This window comes from Arvicanthis niloticus, chromosome 7, assembly GCF_011762505.2.
Source record: "Arvicanthis niloticus isolate mArvNil1 chromosome 7, mArvNil1.pat.X, whole genome shotgun sequence".
In the NCBI taxonomy this organism is placed as follows: Eukaryota; Metazoa; Chordata; class Mammalia; order Rodentia; family Muridae; genus Arvicanthis; species Arvicanthis niloticus.
In genome coordinates, this window is record NC_047664.1 from 56,919,135 (window position 1) to 56,939,159 (window position 20,025).

Consider the following 20,025-nt stretch of genomic DNA (forward strand, 5'->3'; position numbering starts at 1 on the left):
TTTGTTTGTTTGTTTGTTTTGGTACCAGTGTTTATTTCAGCCTTTTCTTCCTTTGTGTTTTCTTCCTCTGGTCCCTCCAGGTCCGCATGGCTCTAAAAAAGGCTGAAAAGGAGTTTGAAATGAGAAGCAGCTGGTCTGTCCCTGATGCACTACAGAAATGGCTTCAGCTGACACACGAAGTTGAAGTACAGTACTACAACATTAAGAGGCAGAATGCCGAGATGCAGCTAGCCATCGCTAAGGACGAGGTAGTCTCTTATTTCATGATCAACTACTTAAATAAAAGGCCTTAGTAAAAGCCCGTCTTGAAGATTCTGTTTTACAAATTAGAGATTGTCATGTAGATTGACTCTTGCAATTATTGAACTTAAAGTAAAATTACTTTCTCTAGAGAAGTGCATATATAGCTTTCAAAATTACCCTAGCATCCTTGAGAAATTGTGATTATTACCACTATTGTAAACGTTTTATACAGAGCTTTTCTCCTCCAGGTTGCTGCCTCATATCTGATTCAGGTCAGTAGTTAATAGAAATTCATGTTTGCTGTTTATTAAATTGTGTGAAATAAGAGTAAGTCTTAATCTGAATTCTGGAAAAAATTCATAGTTGACTCACTAACACCTCATTGCAGTAGGACTTTGTTAATGTCTTTCTGTTGGTCTTAATAATAGAAGATTCTGGTCTTTTACAGCTGTAGAAATATGAGAAACAATTCTCTAGAACACAGCTTTAAACCTCTTTGATTTAGGAAAGCATGCTTTCTTTCTCATCTGTTTTCTTATTTTGAAAACATGTCTGTATCTTGGCTAATAATTTTTTTACTGGTTTTATGATTGTTAATAGAGTCAAAATCAGGATTAACTCCATTTGTTATATAAGTAATCATTTTCCTAAACCTACCTTTATTTTTCACCTTTTGGGTCTAGGCAGAAAAAATTAAAAAGAAGAGAAGCACAGTCTTTGGGACCCTGCATGTTGCTCATAGCTCCTCCCTGGATGAAGTAGACCACAAGATTCTGGAAGCCAAGTGAGAATGCTGTTTGTTCTGTCTGTCTGTCTGTCTTCTGCTGTATACTATGTAGATAATGTATATTTAATCAGTGAAGCATATGTAATGACATAGTTTACACTGATTCGGAAATTGGATAATTTCGCCTTCTGATCAGTCAGTTTCCGTGGTCTCCTCCTGTTGTTTTAATAGTAATTCATCCATTGACTTTTCAGGAAAGCACTCTCTGAGCTGACGACATGTTTGCGAGAACGGCTTTTTCGCTGGCAGCAGATTGAGAAGATCTGTGGCTTTCAGATAGCTCACAACTCTGGGCTCCCCAGTCTCACCTCCTCTCTGTACTCTGACCACAGCTGGGTGGTGATGCCGCGAGTCTCCATTCCACCTTACCCTATTGCCGGAGGAGTGGATGACCTAGATGAAGACACACCCCCAATAGTGTCACAGTTTCCGGGTGAGTGCTCAGTGAAGGCCGCAGGGAAGTGCTGGTGCGGGTTTTAAAGTAGGATCTTTAGGAGTGATACACTTTGAAACTTATGGGGAAAAATATATTCTTCTTTGCTACTTCTTAACTTTTTTTTTTCTCTCTGAGAGTACTATATGAGATATTCTCACATATATTCTTTATATATGTTATATATTGTCTTAGAAATCTACCTGATTAAGAAGCATGAATACTTAATTTACATAATTTATCACATATTTATATGTCAACAGTCATCATATATCACTCATTGTAGGAATTTGCTTGTAAACATTACTTACCATTAAATTAAAATGAGAGTCACATAAAAAAGGGATCAAAAATACAGCATTGTGACTGCTGATGACTATGTCAATGGCATGCTGCACTCTGAGGGAAAGCTGCAGGAGAAAGAAAGCTGAAGGCAGTGCTGGAAGCTGGATTTGGTTGCTAGCTCTGCTGTAGTCAGCGCTTGACTCGCCTTCAGCTTATGATTTGTTCCATGCCCAAGGCTTTTCCCTCCCTCCCTCCCTCCCTCCCTCCCTCCCTTCCTTCTTCTTTCTTTCCTTTTTTTGGGGTCAATATTTTTGTTTTGCTTTTCAATGTATTCTTTTAATAGTGTTACACTGCTCTATTTCACTCATGGAATACTGAGTCTTTTTGCCTTTAGCAAAATAAAATGGTGATGAAAAATGGTGATGGTCTATGAAAACTTAGATGTGATTTCCCTGCCTGTTTTAGAAGTATTTGTGGGAGTTTGGAGATGGCAAAACTTCCTTATTTTTATTTTTATTTTTATTTTTTTGGTCCATTAAAAGAAAATACACTAAGTGTAAGTAGTTGGCATATGTTTTAAGTAACTGTAGTATTTTACATAGACATTTATACTTGTAAATGTGAAAAAGTACAAGAGTCGGTTTGAAATGTAATAGGAAGTTTTAGAAATTAATCTGATCGTTCATAGAATTGGAGAGCTGTGCCCCCACCTAGTGGCCACACAGTGGTACTCTGAGTAGCTTTGTTACAAGCGCCTAAGTCTTGGACCTTCTAAAACAAAGGCTGTTACCGGAAATGTACTAAGGTAGGATGAAGGTGCTTCATTTAAATATCTCTTTATTGGTTATGTGTTACTTATGCCTGAAATAATTAGTCAGGAAACATCCTTATTGTATGTAAATAGAAAGGAAAAATTCTAATACACACAATAAAACTGTCTGTAGTTTTACATGAAGGAACCTCAGAAACTGTTAATTGATATAGTTATTGTGAGTAGAATAATAGAGGATAGAATTACCCCTCTTCCCCCAGTTTTTAATTATCTGCTAAATTCTTTCAGAGTAGAATATAGTAGTAATGTATTTCAAACTTCTTCTAAAGCCCTTTGTATGTTCTTAAAGTCATTGAAGACAATGCCCACCCACTACAAAAGTAAACAAAGTATCTTACTTGTTATTCTGAAATGAACCACACCATCTGATTTTTCCTTTTGCAAAGTTCTGTTATTTTAAGCCCATTAGAATGTGCTTTCTTTACATATGTAATATAAAGTATATACCATTACTGCATATTTACACCATCTACATAAGTATCATCAAATTATAGATATCATTTTCAACTTCTTTGTTCAAAAATGTGCTTCAGAGTTTTTCTGTGTTTATACAACTTAAATTTTCTGTGATTGTTTAACATGAGTCAACCGTAGCTTGTTTATATATTTAATAACATGGGTTCTCTCCTTTCCCACTGAGATTCCTTGTATATTTTTCTTTTAAAAACAATAGTGGAAACACAGATCCTTATGTTATGCATTATGCACCACTCTAAGAGTTTCTCTGGACCCTTGAAATGAGTTTCAATCACTGGGCAAGCATCTTCTACTAGTCATGGCCAAATTCCCTCCAAAGGGGTTTTGTTCATCTGCACACCTAGTGTTTATGAGTTCTGCTTCTGTCTTCTCACTCATACTTGGCATGATTTGACGATTAGTTCTGCATGATTAGTTCTGGATGAGTATGAAACAGTACTGCGCTATTCCTAAACTCACTTCATTTATAGTTTGGGGATATGTAATGCAGATGTGTAGCCTGCCTCTCTGATCTGTTTCATCCCAGGCTCTTAGATGGTTTGTTGTCACACTCTGCTTCCCTCCATCTTCCCTCCCCGTTCTCTCTCACACTCACCAGTTAGGGGCTTCACATAACACATAACGTGATTTAGAAGCTCTTCATTTGGTGTTAGTATTGTCTGCTGTATGCTCATTGTTGTTACATTTTATTTGTTATTTAGATATAATTATCTGATTATCATTGTTTCACTTTCTTTCCATTTTTGTTCTTTTTTTTTAAATATAGCATTGATTAGTATTTTGTTAAGCAAATTAGAAGTGAGAAGTGAGAAGCTTCTCTGGCAGTAAATGTCCTTATTGACACTTTGACTGAAAAGTAATAGTTAACTAGATAATGGTGTAGATTAATTTTATTCTGTATATTCTCCAAAGTGTTTTGAAGTTCCTGGTGAGAAATTTGTCCTCAATCAAATTAGTATGGTTTCTTTTTAGGTAATCTATAATTTCTGATTACTAGGAGAATTATTTCATTTCTTGTTGTTCTGAGGTTTCATCATAATATGATTGACAAGGCAGAACATCTGAATAGACAGGGAAGGTCAAAACTCTTGATTGATTGTCAGCTGGTTCTTAGAAGTAAACTCGTTCACTGTGAGGACAAATGCACGGGTTGGCTAGAGCTGAGGCCTAGGGTAGAGAGCATTGATGTGCAGTCTGAGGCCTGTTGCTGTCTAATGATGTGAGCTCCAGAGCTCATTTTGTAAAGGCGTGCAGTGACAACACCTCCTTTCCTGGTGTTATGGCCCATGAAGAATGCAGCGTCCATCCAGAGCCAGCTTGAGAAGGTTGTTCTTGGGCTACTTTAGTGCGGGGGGGGGGGGGCAGGGGGGGGACTGTTCCACCTGGGTCTAGCTTGAGATATACAGTAGGCACAGGGAGACCTAAGACAGAGGCTTCATGAGGACCTGTGTTTAGGAAACAAGCTTTGGTTTCAGCTGAGAGACTGTGTATAGTCTTTATTTAAATCTTCTTAAAGATCAAACAGGTTGTAATATGTCAAGACTATCCATTGATACTTTATACTGTTTTTATCTCCTGATTCAGTATGACTGTTCATAAATAGTTTATCATTCCTTCTAAGTGAGCTATATTGACTTTAAATCTAAAGGTTATTTTGAATAACACTTTTAAGTCATTGTTTTATTTGATAGTATTAGATTTTTATAGTAAAGCTACTTAGGTTTCCTTCTGTTACCATTTTATTATATTTGTATTGATTGCTGTTTACTTTTCCATTGGTGGTAGAGAATGGCAGTTGTTGACACAGTTGCTAGAATAAACAATAAACCTGATATTTTACATTTCTGTACATGTTTGCAAGAAGACAGTTAAGGAACATTGGTGGCTCTGAGCATTTTCATTGGCTTGTATTTTTCAGGGACCGTGGCTAAACCTGCTGGATCTTTAGCCCGAAGCAGTAGTTTATGCCGCTCTCGTCGCAGCATCGTGCCGTCCTCCCCGCAGTCTCAGCGAGCTCAGCTTCCTGCACACGCGCCTCTGGCAGCCCACCCTCGGCACCCTCCCCACCCCCAGCATCCCCAGCACTCCTTGCCTTCCCCAGACCCAGACATTCTGTCTGTGTCAAGTTGCCCTGCTCTGTACCGGAACGAAGAGGAGGAGGAAGCTATCTACTTCACTGCTGAGAAACAATGGTATTGACGCTTAATGTAAAAAGTGTGGAGTGTGGTCTAAGTGGGGCTGAGGGGCATATGGGTGTGGGAGTGGCAGCAGTGCCACAGTGTATTTTGTGTGTCTGTGACACAGACTCAGTGGCTTCACATGACACATGTTTGTGGACCCCAGTTCTGTGTATCTGACCTGGATCTGGCCTGAGTGAGTTTTCTGCTTAGCGTATCAGGGGCTAAATTCAAGGTGCTGGCCAAGCTGGTTCTCATGTGGAATCTGGAGTCCCTTTTGAGCCTCATATTTGTGGCAGAATTCAGTTCTTTGTGGTTATATTGCCGAGGTCTTGTTTCTGTGCCACTCTGTGCGTGAGGTCTGATTGTTTTCAGTTTCTAAAGGCCACCCACCATTCCTTGTCAGGTGACCTAATCTTCAAAGCTGATAGCAGAGACTTGCCTTCTATGTGTCCCGCCTTCGCTGATCTACTTGCCTGAATAATAATCTTCATGAGTCTCAGTGAGTTTAAGCCCTTAGAATTTGCAGCTCCCTTTTCCTCGCACTCATATTTCATCCTGTGAAGTTTGGAGCTCTGCTGCCACTGGGTTGTAGGTTCTGTTCTGAGACGTAACTGTAGATGCTAATACATGCTGTTGACCCAGGTCTTAGACTATAAGCTTGTCAAGGGAAATGTGTATATAAAACATAACATCTTGGGCTTGAGTGTATCTGTACACTATGCCTGAAGTTTCAGAATAATTTATTGCTTCCTAGCATATAGGGAATTTCATTTGCCCAGGGCTCAAGAAAATGTTGAGAACCTAGTGGAGGGAATGATAAAATCAAATGAACTTCACGACACATTCCTTTGTCACCATGAGTACAGCAGCATGCAGTCCATTCTGTCTGAGGGTGCCAGTGCACCGTGAGGCCCGTGGCTGTCGGGAGCTCACATCTCAGTGCTGTTAGTGACGGAAGAACTCTTGGTTTCTGATTTTACCTCACATTAGTACTGGGGTTGGCAGTCTGGGTGGCTCCTTACAGCTGCCGAATGGCTCTGGTGACATTACCATCAGATAACTTTTCCCATAGTCATCTCACTGTCTATTAAAAGTTATTTTTTAATTAGCAGACAATCTCTGAGGCCTGTTCCTAAGGAAATAGTTGGGGTTTGCAGTCTCATTGCAAGGATGAATTTAATGCACCTTTCCACGGGGAGCCTGTTATGATTAGCATTTTATTTATGTTATCTTTATAGTATGACCACAGTCAGGAGCAGAGTGGCTTTACCTCTGAGTTGTTTTCCTGTGCTTTCTGGAAGATGGTAGGGGACACCAGACGTGCCCTGGCCCACAGAACCTTTTCGTCATAGAAAGTTAGTTCAGTTCTCATTTCATGTAGCATGTCTGGACTTCACACACCCTCATAAATATGAGAGGACTTGACTTTAGGGAACAGCGCTGCTGCTTTACAAGTAATTGCTTCTGCTGTTAAGCTGGCCTTTCTGTCTACATATTCCACACATAGACACTCAGCTAGCTAGCTGTCATAGCTTATTGTAAAACTTACGTGTATTCAGCTACGTGTTACTACAGAGAAAATAATGCAAATGTTGTATATCATTTCCAAAGGAAACGTGCTGTAGAAAGTATGCACATTTAAAAATATATAACCCGGGGCTGGGGAGACAGCTCAGCAGTGGAGAGCACTGACAGAGCTTTTAGTTTAGCGCAGTGTTCACATTTACTCAGAAAGTTATATTTCATCAAGCTCATAGCTAAACATTAGCAGTAGTGATTAAAATTTCACCTTCTCAAACATATACTGGCATTTTTTTTTGATTCAGAAAGAAAAATAGTATTGAAGGAATGTAAAAGTCAAAAAGGCTTAAGAAAAGTCAAGACTCATTTTCATCTCCCTGAAAGTTAAAGAAAGCATAGCTTAATTATAGTTTGATTCTTATAACTTGTTTTAAATTAACAAGTTTGGTGCTGGAGAGAGGTTCCGACACTACAGTGCTTACTAAATGAGCGCAAACACTGAGTGTGGACCCCTGGAGCCCAGGTAAGAGCCGTGTCCAACCACACATGTCTTAACTGCAGCGGGAGAAGGGAGGGAGACGCGACTCTAGCTCATTAGCCAGCTGGCCTACCTGAGTTGTAGATGAGAGACCCTACCTCAAACAATAACATGGAGAGCAATCAAGGAAGATGCTCAGTGTTGGCCCGGGGCCTACTCTTGCACACATGAAGCTATCCCACAAATGCATATATCCACATGCATGTGCGTACACACACAAGCACACATACATGGAAATGACAGGCTATATTAAAGGAAAACTTTTCAAATCTTACATATATATATATATATATATATAATTATAGCATATCTCTTTTTATAATTGAATAAATAATGAGTGGAAGTTGGTTTGGTAGAATGTTTGCTGGTGCAGTTAATAACATGTAACTCTAAAAGTATTACCTTTATCTGTCTCATTCAGGGAAGTACCAGACACAGCTTCAGAATGTGACTCCTTAAACTCTTCCATTGGGAGAAAACAGTCTCCTCCCTCAAGCCTTGAGATATACCAAACATTGTCTTCTCGAAAAGTATCAAGAGACGAGCTTTCCTTGGAGGATTCCTCCAGGGGGGACTCCCCAGTGACAGCAGATGTCTCCCGGGGCTCCCCTGAGTGTGTGGGTCTGACGGAAACCAAGAGCATGATTTTCAGCCCTGCAAGCAGAGTGTACAATGGCATCCTGGAGAAATCCTGTAGCATGCATCAGCTCTCGAGTGGCATCCCGGGGCCTAATCCTCGACACACGTCCTGCTCCTCCGCTGGCAATGATAGCAAGCCAGTTCAGGAAGCCTCAAGTGTTTCCAGAGTAAGCAGCATCCCACATGACCTTTGTCATAATGGCGAGAAAAGCAAAAAGCCATCCAAAATCAAAAGCCTTTTCAAGAAGAAGTCTAAGTGACTCAGCTGACGTGATGGAATTCCATTTGAGTGGCATCTGTAAACTTTTATCTCCCACCCTCCACTCCGTTTTTATTTTAATTTTAGGAATGTAACTCCATTGGGGCTTTCCAGACTTGATGCCATAGTGGAAATGTCCTTACGGGCAACTGTCTACTGTCTGCTTGTTTAACTGACTACTCCATCAATTCATCAAGTCAGATACTACCGAACAGTCATCGAGAGGAGGCAGTTTACAGTTATTTCCGCCTATTTATTTCTGCATTGATGTTAGTGATGTATACACAGCATTCTGTTGAAGGCCGCTATGGACTTACAAGCTTTAATGGACTGTAAGCCAGCATGGGCTTGCAAAGTTTTCTTGTTTACCAGAATATCTTCTTATCTTTCCACAGAGCTGTTTCCATCATGGACTAAATAACTTAAAAGAAGTAAAACTGATTGCACTACTGTTTTCCAGACTGGAAAAAATAAATCTCTGCAAGTAAAATTGTATAGAGTTTATAAAATGACTGTGGATAGGGGACTGTTTTCACTTTTAGATAAAATGGGTTTTTAAGTAGAAACTAGGGTTTCTAATTGACTTGATTTCTGGAAATGAAAACCCACACTTTTATTATGGGACGCTTCCTCAAATGCATTTATTATTATAAAGTTTCAAGTCCTGCTGTAACGACCATGTTGTTTTGTTTTCCCCAGGGCTTTCACTGTGATTTACTGCACTGCAGGCTGTATGATAAAATATAAATAATGTAAAGACAGAAGGCTCTTGATTCCTTATACAAGTGGAAAAGTAAAACTTGATCGAAGGACTTAAAACATTCACATGCTTAAACTGCGGTTGGGGTGTGGGGATTCAGGCACTTGTTTACAGACTTTGAATAAATGCAAAGAATTTATGGTTTGTGAAAAATTTGTACTGTGGAAAAGATAATAAATTGGAGACATTATTGTGTGGGATTGTGCTGATTTTTGTTGATAACACTCCACTAAAAACACTGTTTTCTGGAGAGCCATGTAAGCTGTCTTGCTGCTTAATTGCAGCACAAGAAATAGTGATGTTTTGGAACTACGTTGTCAACAAATTTCTTTGTTTTATATTGTTTGTCATATTTTTATGTAGTTTGAAATGTTTAAATGTTCTCATATCAAGATTAACAAATATAAATTTATGGTGCATTTAGATTGTGTTGAATGAGTTTGTAAAGTTTGGAACTGGTTAGATACTAGGCTAGTCTGAAAGTAGCCCGAGAGCAGCATCGCATGGGACAGCAATGCACATTTAGTTTTCGCTTCCTCACCTCTTAAGGGCTGCATCAGAATTATCTGGAAGTGCAGTGAAGATGGGTGGTTGGGTGAAAGCAGACACATGTTAACTAGAGTTTTTCTTTTTTGGCACTGGCTAATATACATCATATCTAACTCAATACTATGTATCTGGGAATGCTGATGGATAAGTAAGAAGTTTCCTTGAGATTTGCATAAAAGGAATGCTTTATTTATAATCTAAATCTCAACGTCTCCAGTGAGTTGTGATTATTTCCTTCCATTGGTCCCGTTGTTAGAACCGTCAGGGTCTCACTGGGACTGATGACTTCCAGTCAGCTCCTAGAAACAGCAGCCGTCTGTCTGAAGTGAAGATGCTTTGTGCAGATAAGGTAAGGTAACATGAAAGGTAGAGTTCAGAGAGCACTCTGGAGTTCTACTGGAAGGAAAGCAATTGTGCATAAAGGATTGGAAAGTGTTCAGGAAATCCTCAGACTAAAGGGGATGTTTCATCTTTGTCATGGCTGGACCAGAGACATTCTCTTTGGAAACTGCAAAAGAAATAAGGGCTTTTTAGTTTGATGGATAGAAGAGGTCAAAGCTACTGGGACATGTAGTGCACTGACAGAAGGCTTGGTTGCGAGATTGCTCATAGCTGGGGTTGGTAAGGCATTCTGGGTCAGAACCAGGTAGAAACTATGGGAGGTTGGGCTAAGAGAGTATGGGTGGCTTTAGGGAAGGAGTGTACTGTATATACCCGATTACACATTTATAAACAGATCCAACCAAGGGATACTTACTGTTGCACGGTGTGATATTTATTTGCATTAATAACAGTATTTGGGAAAGAACAGAAATTCAGAGAAAAGAATCTAGTTTTGGAAAGCCATCATTGTTTTTGTATTACATCACATGCAAAGTGCTGGGCATTTCTGTAAGTTGTACATATGTTGCCTTACTCTTTCAAAAGTATGATGTTCTCCTGGTTCTTCCTTATTGTAAAAAGAGAAAGATCTCTGGTGGTGGAGTGCAGAGAAGAAAACAGCAGCATGAGAGTCAAATTCTGCTATTAAAATGGCTTTGACTATTTGGTGTGCTTTTTGCTAGATATTTTTTTTTAAATGGTTATGTATTTTACATAATTGAGATATTTATATCACGCCATTTCACTTTTAACTCATAATTTCTCCAACATTAAAATTTCTTTGCAAACAACATGTTAGTGACTGTCTAATATTATGATGCTGTATGGATTTACTATAATCGTTTAAAACCTGTCACTCAGTGTTATAATACTATTTAAAACATTAATCTATTACTTAACATAAACACTAACTTGTCATTCAAATTTAGGCTGCTGCCAAATTTATTGCATGTGGAGTAATAGCATTTAATATTTGTTGAGTACTTTCTATACCCGGTGCTCTTTAAAACTCTGGAATATAATATTAATTCAGTCTTTACAATAGCCTGTAAAATAAGGCTCCTTTTTGTAAATCACTATTTTCCCCATGACCAGACCGCCCAGAACTTTAGTACGTTGTTGATGCATGGTAAGTGGGAGAGATCACTCTTCTTAACGTCTAAATAACACTGCATAAATTCTCATTAACACGATTTCTTCCCATGTGTGTAAGGGAAGTCTATAACAAAATGTGAAGGTTATTTTAGTTCACATCTGTGTACATATGAGTATATATGTATATATTCACACTGCCTCATGCATATTTCAGGGGTAACATTTTAAAGGTTTCCTTCTCAACCTTCCTATTGCTGCAACCCAAATAGAGTTTCACATGTTGTAGTTATCCCCAACCTTAAAATTATTTTTGTTGTTACCTCATAACTGTAATTTTGCTACTGTTATGAATCATAGTGTAAATGTCTGATATGTGACCCCTGTGAAAGGGTCATTTGCCCTGACAAGAAGTCACGACCCACAGGTTGAGAACCACTGCCCTAGGGCAGTGTTCACATCCTCTTAATTGTGAGTCCCCTCTTACTCACTGATTTCTGAACTGCGGTTTTATTAAAGCTTTACTAGCTTAATAGGAAAAGAATGTCAAGAGAGATAGGAGAGTGTTTACTGTTAGTCTGTAGTTTTCATGTTAGTGAATTGCTTGCTTGTGGTTTTTGCTCATTAAGTTCTTAAGAATCTAGTGTTTTTCTAAATATTTTTGTAATGCTTCCTTCAGTTAATGTGCTTTGTTTAGCAATGAAACTAGTTTTCTTTTAAATAGATATATTGTTTATTCTTATTTTTAAAGTAAGTTGAAAGAAAAACTAGGTTTAAGTTTTAGTTTTGCTGATCTCTGTTCAGTCTTAGCTTTGTTTCTGTGGCCGAGGTGGATTTTTCCCCTCAATGTTATAGGTAAACAAAGAGTATGAACGCAATGGTGTCCTCTCCTCCTCCTCCTCCTCCTCTTCCTCTTCCTCCTCCTCTTCCTCCTCCTCCTCCTTCTCCCCCTCCTCCCCCCTCCTCCTTCCCCCCCCTCCTCCTCGAATGCTTGTGTGTATGTGTGTGTGTGTGGGGGGGTGCTCCTTGATCTATACTTGTATGTGCATGCCCTGTAGAAGGCAGAAATGATTCGTGTCAGGTATCTTCTTCATCCAGCACTCTTTTTTTTTTTTTTTTTTTTTTTTTGAAACAAGCTCTTTCACTGAATCTGAAGTTTGTAGACTGAACTATGCTGGCTGGTCAGAGGACCCCAGGAATCTGCTCTCAGTGGCTGCCAGCACTGGATTTACAGGCTTGCATTGCTGCTTCCAACTTTTTCCATGGATGTTGGGAGTCCTTGTGCAGCAAGCATTTTACCCAGTGAGCCATCTCCCTAGCCCTCAGGCTCATGTAAACTATTAGAGTTGAAGGAATATTCAACTCTAATAGTTTACCTTATGCCAAGCATTGTGAGAATCCCTAAATGTGTCCACTGATATTATAGGTGCCTGCTGTAAAGGAACTCAATAGAAGAGACTGAAATCCTCACATGTTAGAAATCTACAGTGACTACTGAGGAACTAAAGGCTAATGGAAAGAAGAATTTTGTATTTCATAGCAATTAATACATCAAAGATAATTCAGTGGTGGTCTTTTGTCAGAGACATTGAGAGGGATTGGCTATTTTGTCAGAGACATTGAGAGGGATTGGCTGTGGTATTAATGTAGGACCCAGGGCAAGTTAGCTTCAGCTCTCCCATTAGTATGGCATCTGAAAATGAGCTTGCACTTACCAAGTTCCAGCAGAGCATTTAACAGCAATGAGGGTAAATTGTCCAAAACACAGCATCTAAGCCATTTCATATAAGCCTTGGGGAGTACTGATTTTCAAAAACCATTTTTTCCACCAGCCGTCATGCACAACTGCTGCATCAAGCTGCAAGCTGCAAGGCACAGCTGTTCAGAGATATCTGTGTAGGCATAAGCTGATTTCAAATGAATTAGGGTCCAGTAGATGTCAGACCAAGTTTCAGGATTTCAGCTCTGTCTTAAGATTGGGCTTTCCTAGAGTTCTCTACAAGTCTCACAAGTTCCAAAGAGCCTCTAAAAAGACCAGCTTTACTGTAGACTCAGTTGTAACATAGGGGAGCAGCCTCAGTTTAGATAGTGATTTCGTGGTGTGACCTGATGGAGACCAATGCCAAGCATCCTCTTTGGAGTTACCCAGTCCTTGTTGCTGGATCCCCCAGTACCCTAGTGCAGTTTTTACTGAATTGAGACCGTCTGTATCAGCCTCCAGGAGTAAGGGAAGAAACTAAGCTAAGGCAGACAGTTGGCCTTTGCCTACAGAAGCCCTGCAGGTAGGTGCATGCCAGTGGGCTGCAGCAGTGGAGCTGGTAGGCTCTCCAGTCATTTCAGTGGCAGCCAGGCTTCTGCCCTTTGCAGGCGTCTTCCCTGTAACAGTCCTACTCCAGAAGCTCCTACCTGGGTCAGAACAGCTTATCTCTCTGAGTGAATTTGAATCTCAGATAGTTGTGTCACATGCAGCTGTTCAGTGTTGCATTTCTCTTCATACTCTGTTCTCTGCCCTTTCTTTAATTGAAGTATCTCGGTTCAAATATCCAAGTAGACTTTTTCCTATGTGTAAAAAGATAGACGCTCCAGCTCCAGCATACAAACCGCTGGCCCCAAAGTTAGGGAAGTATCAGCATGTAGGCTAAAAGAGTTGACATTGAAGATGTGTCTTTTGTAACCAGAAAGTGCGAGGCATTAAGGGAACTGACGGGGGAGAATGAGGCTTGGATGCAGTAGTGAACTACTGTGCCAGAGGTCGCCTCTGACCTTTGAAGAGTAGAAAATGAACCTGGAAATAGCATGAGTATGGATCATGGAAACAGTGGGAAGGAGAAGGAGAGGAGAAAGGTACATGTCACAGCTTGTCCACATAACCTTGATGTTTCAATACCATATGTCTACTTGTTGACCTGATAGACTGAATTACATAAATGCAGGAGCCTGACTTTCTTAGCTCTACACTCCAAATGATTGACACTTAAGAAACTGAATGTATCATGTCTGATGAGTGAATAAATGAATGACAGGCACTATTGCTACCTTCAAGTTCTAAGTAGTTAGGGTCTTCGTTGAATTTAATTAGTAACAGAAAAATCTTCAAGAATATCCAATCTATGTCTAAGCATCAAGCTCTGTGGTATGGAATCACCTCTATATGTCCATTAAGAAACATTTTTAGAGCCAGAGTGATGAACAGTGACTAAATAAGCCCAATATGAAGAATGGATGCTCTCCTTTCAGATTGTCTTAGATTTTTATATTCCTAGTCAAGTTACTTGGTATGTTCAGTCTTGGTATTAATGTATTATTGTAAGATTAATGGTATTAATCTCCTAAACATAGCATTTAATGGCTGTACTGTATATTTGGTGATTAGTGTCACTGTATTACTAAACCTGATTTTTTTACATAGTAATAATCTACAGTATGCTTGCTGCTGAGCAAACAACAGAGATCATAAGTGTTTTTACCTTTCTTGTTGGGCATAAATGTTCACAGAATAGCTGTGAATGCATGGAATCAAAAACTTACTTAAAATACTAAGAAGTGTGTGTGTGTGTGTGTGTGTGTGTGTGTGTGTTTGCGTGTGTGTAAAATTGTAACTCCCAAACATGTAGATGTTGGCATCTCATACAGAGTGGTACCGAAACTAATTTCTCAAAGATCACAAGAGCAACTTAAGTATGTATTATGTTTCAAGAAACAGTCCAGATGCTGCAAATGTAAGAAAAGACAAAAAGCCTGTGCCCTCCCCAGGTCTAGCTTACACTAGACATGACAATGAACAATTGAAGTATGCAGTGTGTTAGATGACGGGAATATGTGCTAAGGTTGTCATGTTCAAGGTGATGATTGCAGGCTCAAGTGAGATGGTCAGAGAAGACCTTCATTAAGTCTGAGTAAAGACATGAAGAAAGTGAGGCAGCCTTTCAAATACCAGGAAAAGAACATTCTGTTGTGTGCATACCACACACTCAGCAACCACTGGAACAGGCTTTGAAAGAGCATTCTGGCTAGAAAAATTACAAACAACATGTAAAAGACCCCATAGTTTTCTCCCTGCCCCTAATTTATGTTTCTTTTGTGGACTATCATTGTTTTTATTTCACATTTTTATGTATACATCGATGGATTTACTACTTGCAAAAATAGCAGGTAGTAACACTTGCTGCTTTTTTTCCCTCCCATTTGGAGTACTAAAGACACCTTAAGGCATATTTTAATGAATTGGCCAGTGTTCTTTTTCACTTCTGCCCAAGTCCTGTGTCCTCATTCCTTAGTCTGTGTGCTATAGTAATTAGAAAAGAGAACTTTGGGGTCTGATATCCCTGAGCACCCTCCAACATCTCCCTTTTGTGATACTGGACAAATAACATCCTTTGGGGGCTGTTTTATAAAGTAGGGATGTCCCTCATTGCTGTGAGTGTTGGTGAGCTGATGTGTGTGAAGGGTTTATCATAATGCTGGGTTCCTAGCAGGTTAGTTCCTTGTAGGATTTAACTTTGAATCACAGACTATTTAGGGAAGGTCAAGTTCTGCTCCTATGTTAAAAAAAGAAGAAAAGGGAAAAAGAGAGAGAGAGAGAGAGAGAGAGAGAGAGAGAGAGAGAGAGAGAGAGAGAGAGAAAAGAAAAGATAAAAAAAAACCCAAAAAAACAACAACAAAAAAAAAACCCTTCCAGAGTTTTACTGATGTCCCTCAGTGAAGTCGTGTTTCCAAGCCTGTCCTCTGATCCCATCCCAAAACCTTAAAAATCTGAAAGGAAGCCTCATGCTCCTGACTGGGAGCTTGTTATCTCCAACAGACTCTGCACATATAGCCTCATTTCAGACCACATGCTGTCCTTCCTGGCCACCACAGCCTGATCTTCTTGGTGCATACATATCATTTGTTTCCACTTGTCCTGGATTCTGCTCCCTTGGCATCACTCACACTCCCTGTGCTCATCATCTGTACACTCGCCTACCATGTTGATCTTCCTGAGCTACACAGTGCATCATTACAGTCATCTGTGGCTTCCTCTGCATGCCCTTGGCCTCCCACAGTAGGTTTGTGCTGCTGGGATGCTCCTTAGCACCCCATTCTCATTGCGAGCTCCCGTTCCCCTTTCTGTGATTACCACACCACCAAATCTCCACTCTGAGTAACAGTTGGCCTCTTATGAATCTATTCAAATTCAAACCTCCTCTTTCCCCATTCTTTATTAGTTTCTATTGGTTAGATCATAAGTAGATTTAATTATGACTTTGGTATGTGTATATCACCAGACTTGACCCATATTCACTCCTTATTTTTTCTCTCTCTCTTCTACACACACACACACACACACACACACACATTCTAGATTGAGATTCTGCCAAAGCAAAAATGTTTGTCTTTGTCTTAGTCTGGCTTATTTCACTTGGCATGATATCCAATTCCACAGATTTTGCTGAAAATTACAAAATTACATAATTTCATTTCTCACTGTAGCTGAATAAAACCCCATTGTACGTTTACAGCCAACATTATGTTTACATGGGATGTTTCAGTATCTTGGCTTCTGTGACTAGCACTGCAATAAATGTGAAGTGAGGGAATCTCTGGTGTGTTGATTCCTTCAGGTAAATACGTAGGAAGGCTTAACTTAATTGTATGTAGGTCTCTTTTCAGGTTTTTAGGGGAACCTCTATGCTGATACCCAGAGTAACTGAATTAGTGTCATTTGTCCTCAGCAGAGCTTATGCACTCTTGCATCCTCATCCTGGTTCATTGTCACCTGTTTTCTTGATGGTCAGCATGAGTAGGATGTGACAGAATCCTAATGTAGTTTAATTTCACATTTCTCTGATAGCTAAGAGTGTCGAATGTTAAATTCATTTACCCATTTGTTATTGGATAAATTTATTTTGGGGACATTTTCTATTTGTAGGTTTGTATTTTTGATATGAATGCCCTGTCAGATGTAGCCAAATATTTTCTCCCATTCTGAAACTGTCTCTTTCCTCTGCTCATTGTTCCCCTTGACATTGGGAAGCTTTGTTATTTCCTGCAACCCCTTTCTGTCAGTTTCTTGTGTTTATTTCCTAAGCCACTAAAGTTCTTTTCAGAAAGTTCTTTATGCCTGCATTTTGAACTGTTTTACCTATATTTTTCTCTAGCAGTTGACAAAAAGTTTTAGTTTTACATTAAAGTAAAACTAAATCCATTTTTTATTGATAGTCATGCAAGGGTAAAAAAGGGACTACTTTCAGTCTTCTACACGTGGACCTAAGTTTGGTCAGTACTATTTTGCGGGGAGGCTTTTTGCTCTGATGTATTCAGCATCTTTGTCAAAGCTCACACATCTGTAGTTTGTAGATTTATTTCTGAGTCTTCTTTCCCACTGGTCTATTTGTCTGGTTTTTGTGTCAATACCATGCTATTTTTATTACCGTGGCTCTGTAGTATAATCTGAAGTCAGGTGTTGTGATCTCTCTGGCATTGGTCTTTCTGCTTAGAGCTTTGGCTCCTCAAGGTCTTTTATTATTTCATATACATTTGAGATTGTATTTTCTAGTTCTGTGTAGAAATAAAGAATGCCATTGGATTTTGATGGGGTTGAATTTGTAGCTTGCTTTTGGTAATACAGCTCTTTTTACAATGCTAGTTTTGCCAGTCTATACAGATGGAGGGAGGTATTTTCATCTTCTAGTTTTCTAGCATATTTTCAGTTATTTTTATTTATTACTTTGTGTGTGCATTGAATTTTTCATTGTAGGGTCTTTCCACCTTCTTAGGTTTGTTCTTAGGTACTTTACTTCTGAAGTTATTGTGAATGAGATTCCACCTTCTTAGGTTCATTCTTAGGTACTTTACCTCTGAAGTTATTGTGAATGAGAGTTTCTTTCCTGATTTCTTTCTCAGCAAGTTCATTATTGACATCTAGAAAAGCTACTGACTTTTGCATTTTGATTTTTCTTTTTATTTGGCTTCTTCGCTGAGGTTTTAAAATAACTTCTAAGGGGGCTATTTTTGTATACTCTTAGGGTCTTTTAAGAGTAGGATCATATTGTCTGTAGATAGGAATAATTCGACTTCTTGCTTGCCTATATGATGCACTACTTCTTCCTCTTGCCTTAAAGCTCTCGCTATAACCAATCATCATAATAAGGATGGCAAAGATGGAAACCCATATTTTGTTGTAGATTTTAGAGGAAATGCTTTAAGTTTTTCCTCTTCTAGTATAGTGTTGATTACAGTTCCTAATGTTATGGTGACTCCCCAACTATAAAATTATTTTTTGTTGTTTCTTCATAACTGTAATTTTGCTACTGTTATGTATGATAAATACCTGTGTTTTCCAATGGCCTTAGGCAAACACTGTAAAAGGGACATTGGGCCCCCAAAGGGGTCACTACCTATGGGCTGAGAACCACTGTTTTGTGGTATAAAGATACTATCTGGTTTTGGTTTCAGAGTAATACTGGATTCATATGATAATTTGGAAGTGTTCCCTCCCTTTTTGTTTTCTGGAGTACATTTAAGATGATTGCTGTTTGCCCTTCTTTAAAGTCTTGTAGAATTCGCAATGAAGTCCATCCAGTCCCAAGTTTTTCTTTGTTAGAAGACTTGTTTAAGCTGTGTATATTTTCTTGATTTAAATTTGGTAGTTCACATGTGTCTAGGAATTAATCTATATCTATAAATACCTATCTTTAGAAAAGTCTTCAATGTATTCCCTAGTGCTCTTGTGGTTTTATGGTATGTATTGTAAGATGCCCTTTCATTTCTAACTTTTTAAATATGTTTCCTATCCTATTAATTTCATTAAGGGTTTGTTTATTATATATCTTTTCAAAAAACAACTTTTTTTCAGTGATTCTATTGTTCCCTTTAGTATCCACTTAATTTATGCTCTGATCCTTATTGTTTCTTTCATTCTATTGCATGAGAGTTTGGCTTATAACAGAATATGTGGTCAGCATAATCATTCTCTGAGTCAAGTTATTTTTCTGTGTCAATAACTGGCAGGCGCTTTACAGTAACAATATGAAATAGCTGGCAAGCATGGAACAAAAGCTGTGCTGAGGGTGCTGGTGGTTGTTAGACCATAACAGAGACAATTGCTACAGGAGAATACCAGTTACTTTTATACAGAAATACCCTTAACAATCATATTGAAGTGGACTAATATACTATCAATGACCACAGAACAGAAAATGGCAAAAATGATTTAAAGCAGTGTGCCATGTTAAAAGTTAGTGTAAAGGTGATAAATAAGAAAATTGGAATAGGAAGGAGAAAAGAGAGGAGAGGCAAAGTGAGATGATTGGTTTTAAGTGTTAAGACACAGTGGAATTACCTGGGAATAGAGTTTCAAATAGGAATGTTCTGGATTAGCTTGGCTGTGGGCAGGTGTGCTGTGGATTGTTTAGATTACATCAATTGAATGGGAAGGCCTAGCATAAAACTGGGCAGCACTGTTTCCTGGGTTAGGTCCTGAACAATATAAAAAAGGAAGAAGCAAGCTAAGTGCACACATTCATCCTCTCTGCTCTCAACTATGACTGTGACTAGCCGATTCAAATTCCCATGGCCTTGACTTCTCTGCAATGATGGACTATACCCTGGAATTGTGAGCCAAACAAACCCCTTCTCTCTCTTAAAATTGCTTCTGTTAGAATGTTTTATCACAGCAACAGAAAGGGAAAAAAAAGACAGGAAAACAAATGGAAAAGAGTGTTAAGATGACAAAAAGATGAAAGAGAAAAGTCTCACAACAAAGTTGCAAAAATAAAGTTATATTAATGTGAAAAGAGTAAATGAAAACTCGAAAGGTTTTTAAAAAATAGCCAAAATACTAAGAGGGGAGCAGGGGGAGCTGAAAGGGACAAACTAATACAAGCATGATTTGCTAGAGTAGCTTTGGTCATGGTTCTCTAAATGTGGAGTCTGTCAGGTTGATGGGGTAGGCAATAGATGGTGACAAGTGAAGTTGGAACCTCTTATCCTCCATACAATTTTATTTGAGTGCATAACCCAGACAATTGAGTGCCATATTTTTTGTTAGTCTTTTGTAGATTTTTTTTGT

At 38.9% G+C, this 20,025-nt stretch overlaps 1 protein-coding gene across 2 annotated transcripts in view; it reads left to right on the forward strand.

The window, feature by feature from the left end:
* Window positions 1–9,144, forward strand: part of Stim2 (stromal interaction molecule 2) — a 128,360-nt gene extending 119,216 nt beyond the window's left edge. The window contains exons 8-13 of one of the 2 annotated variants that reach the window (XM_034508712.2): window positions 81–248; window positions 492–515; window positions 927–1,027; window positions 1,225–1,463; window positions 4,976–5,249; window positions 7,718–8,340. In XM_034508712.2, coding sequence (XP_034364603.1) covers window positions 81–248; window positions 492–515; window positions 927–1,027; window positions 1,225–1,463; window positions 4,976–5,249; window positions 7,718–8,195 — 1,284 coding nt within the window. In that variant the 3' untranslated portion in view covers window positions 8,196–8,340. Of the gene's footprint in view, window positions 1–80; window positions 249–491; window positions 516–926; window positions 1,028–1,224; window positions 1,464–4,975; window positions 5,250–7,717 lie in introns of both variants that reach the window. The other variant, XM_034508713.2, reaches the window with a different exon arrangement.
* Window positions 9,145–20,025: the final 10,881 nt, after the last annotated feature.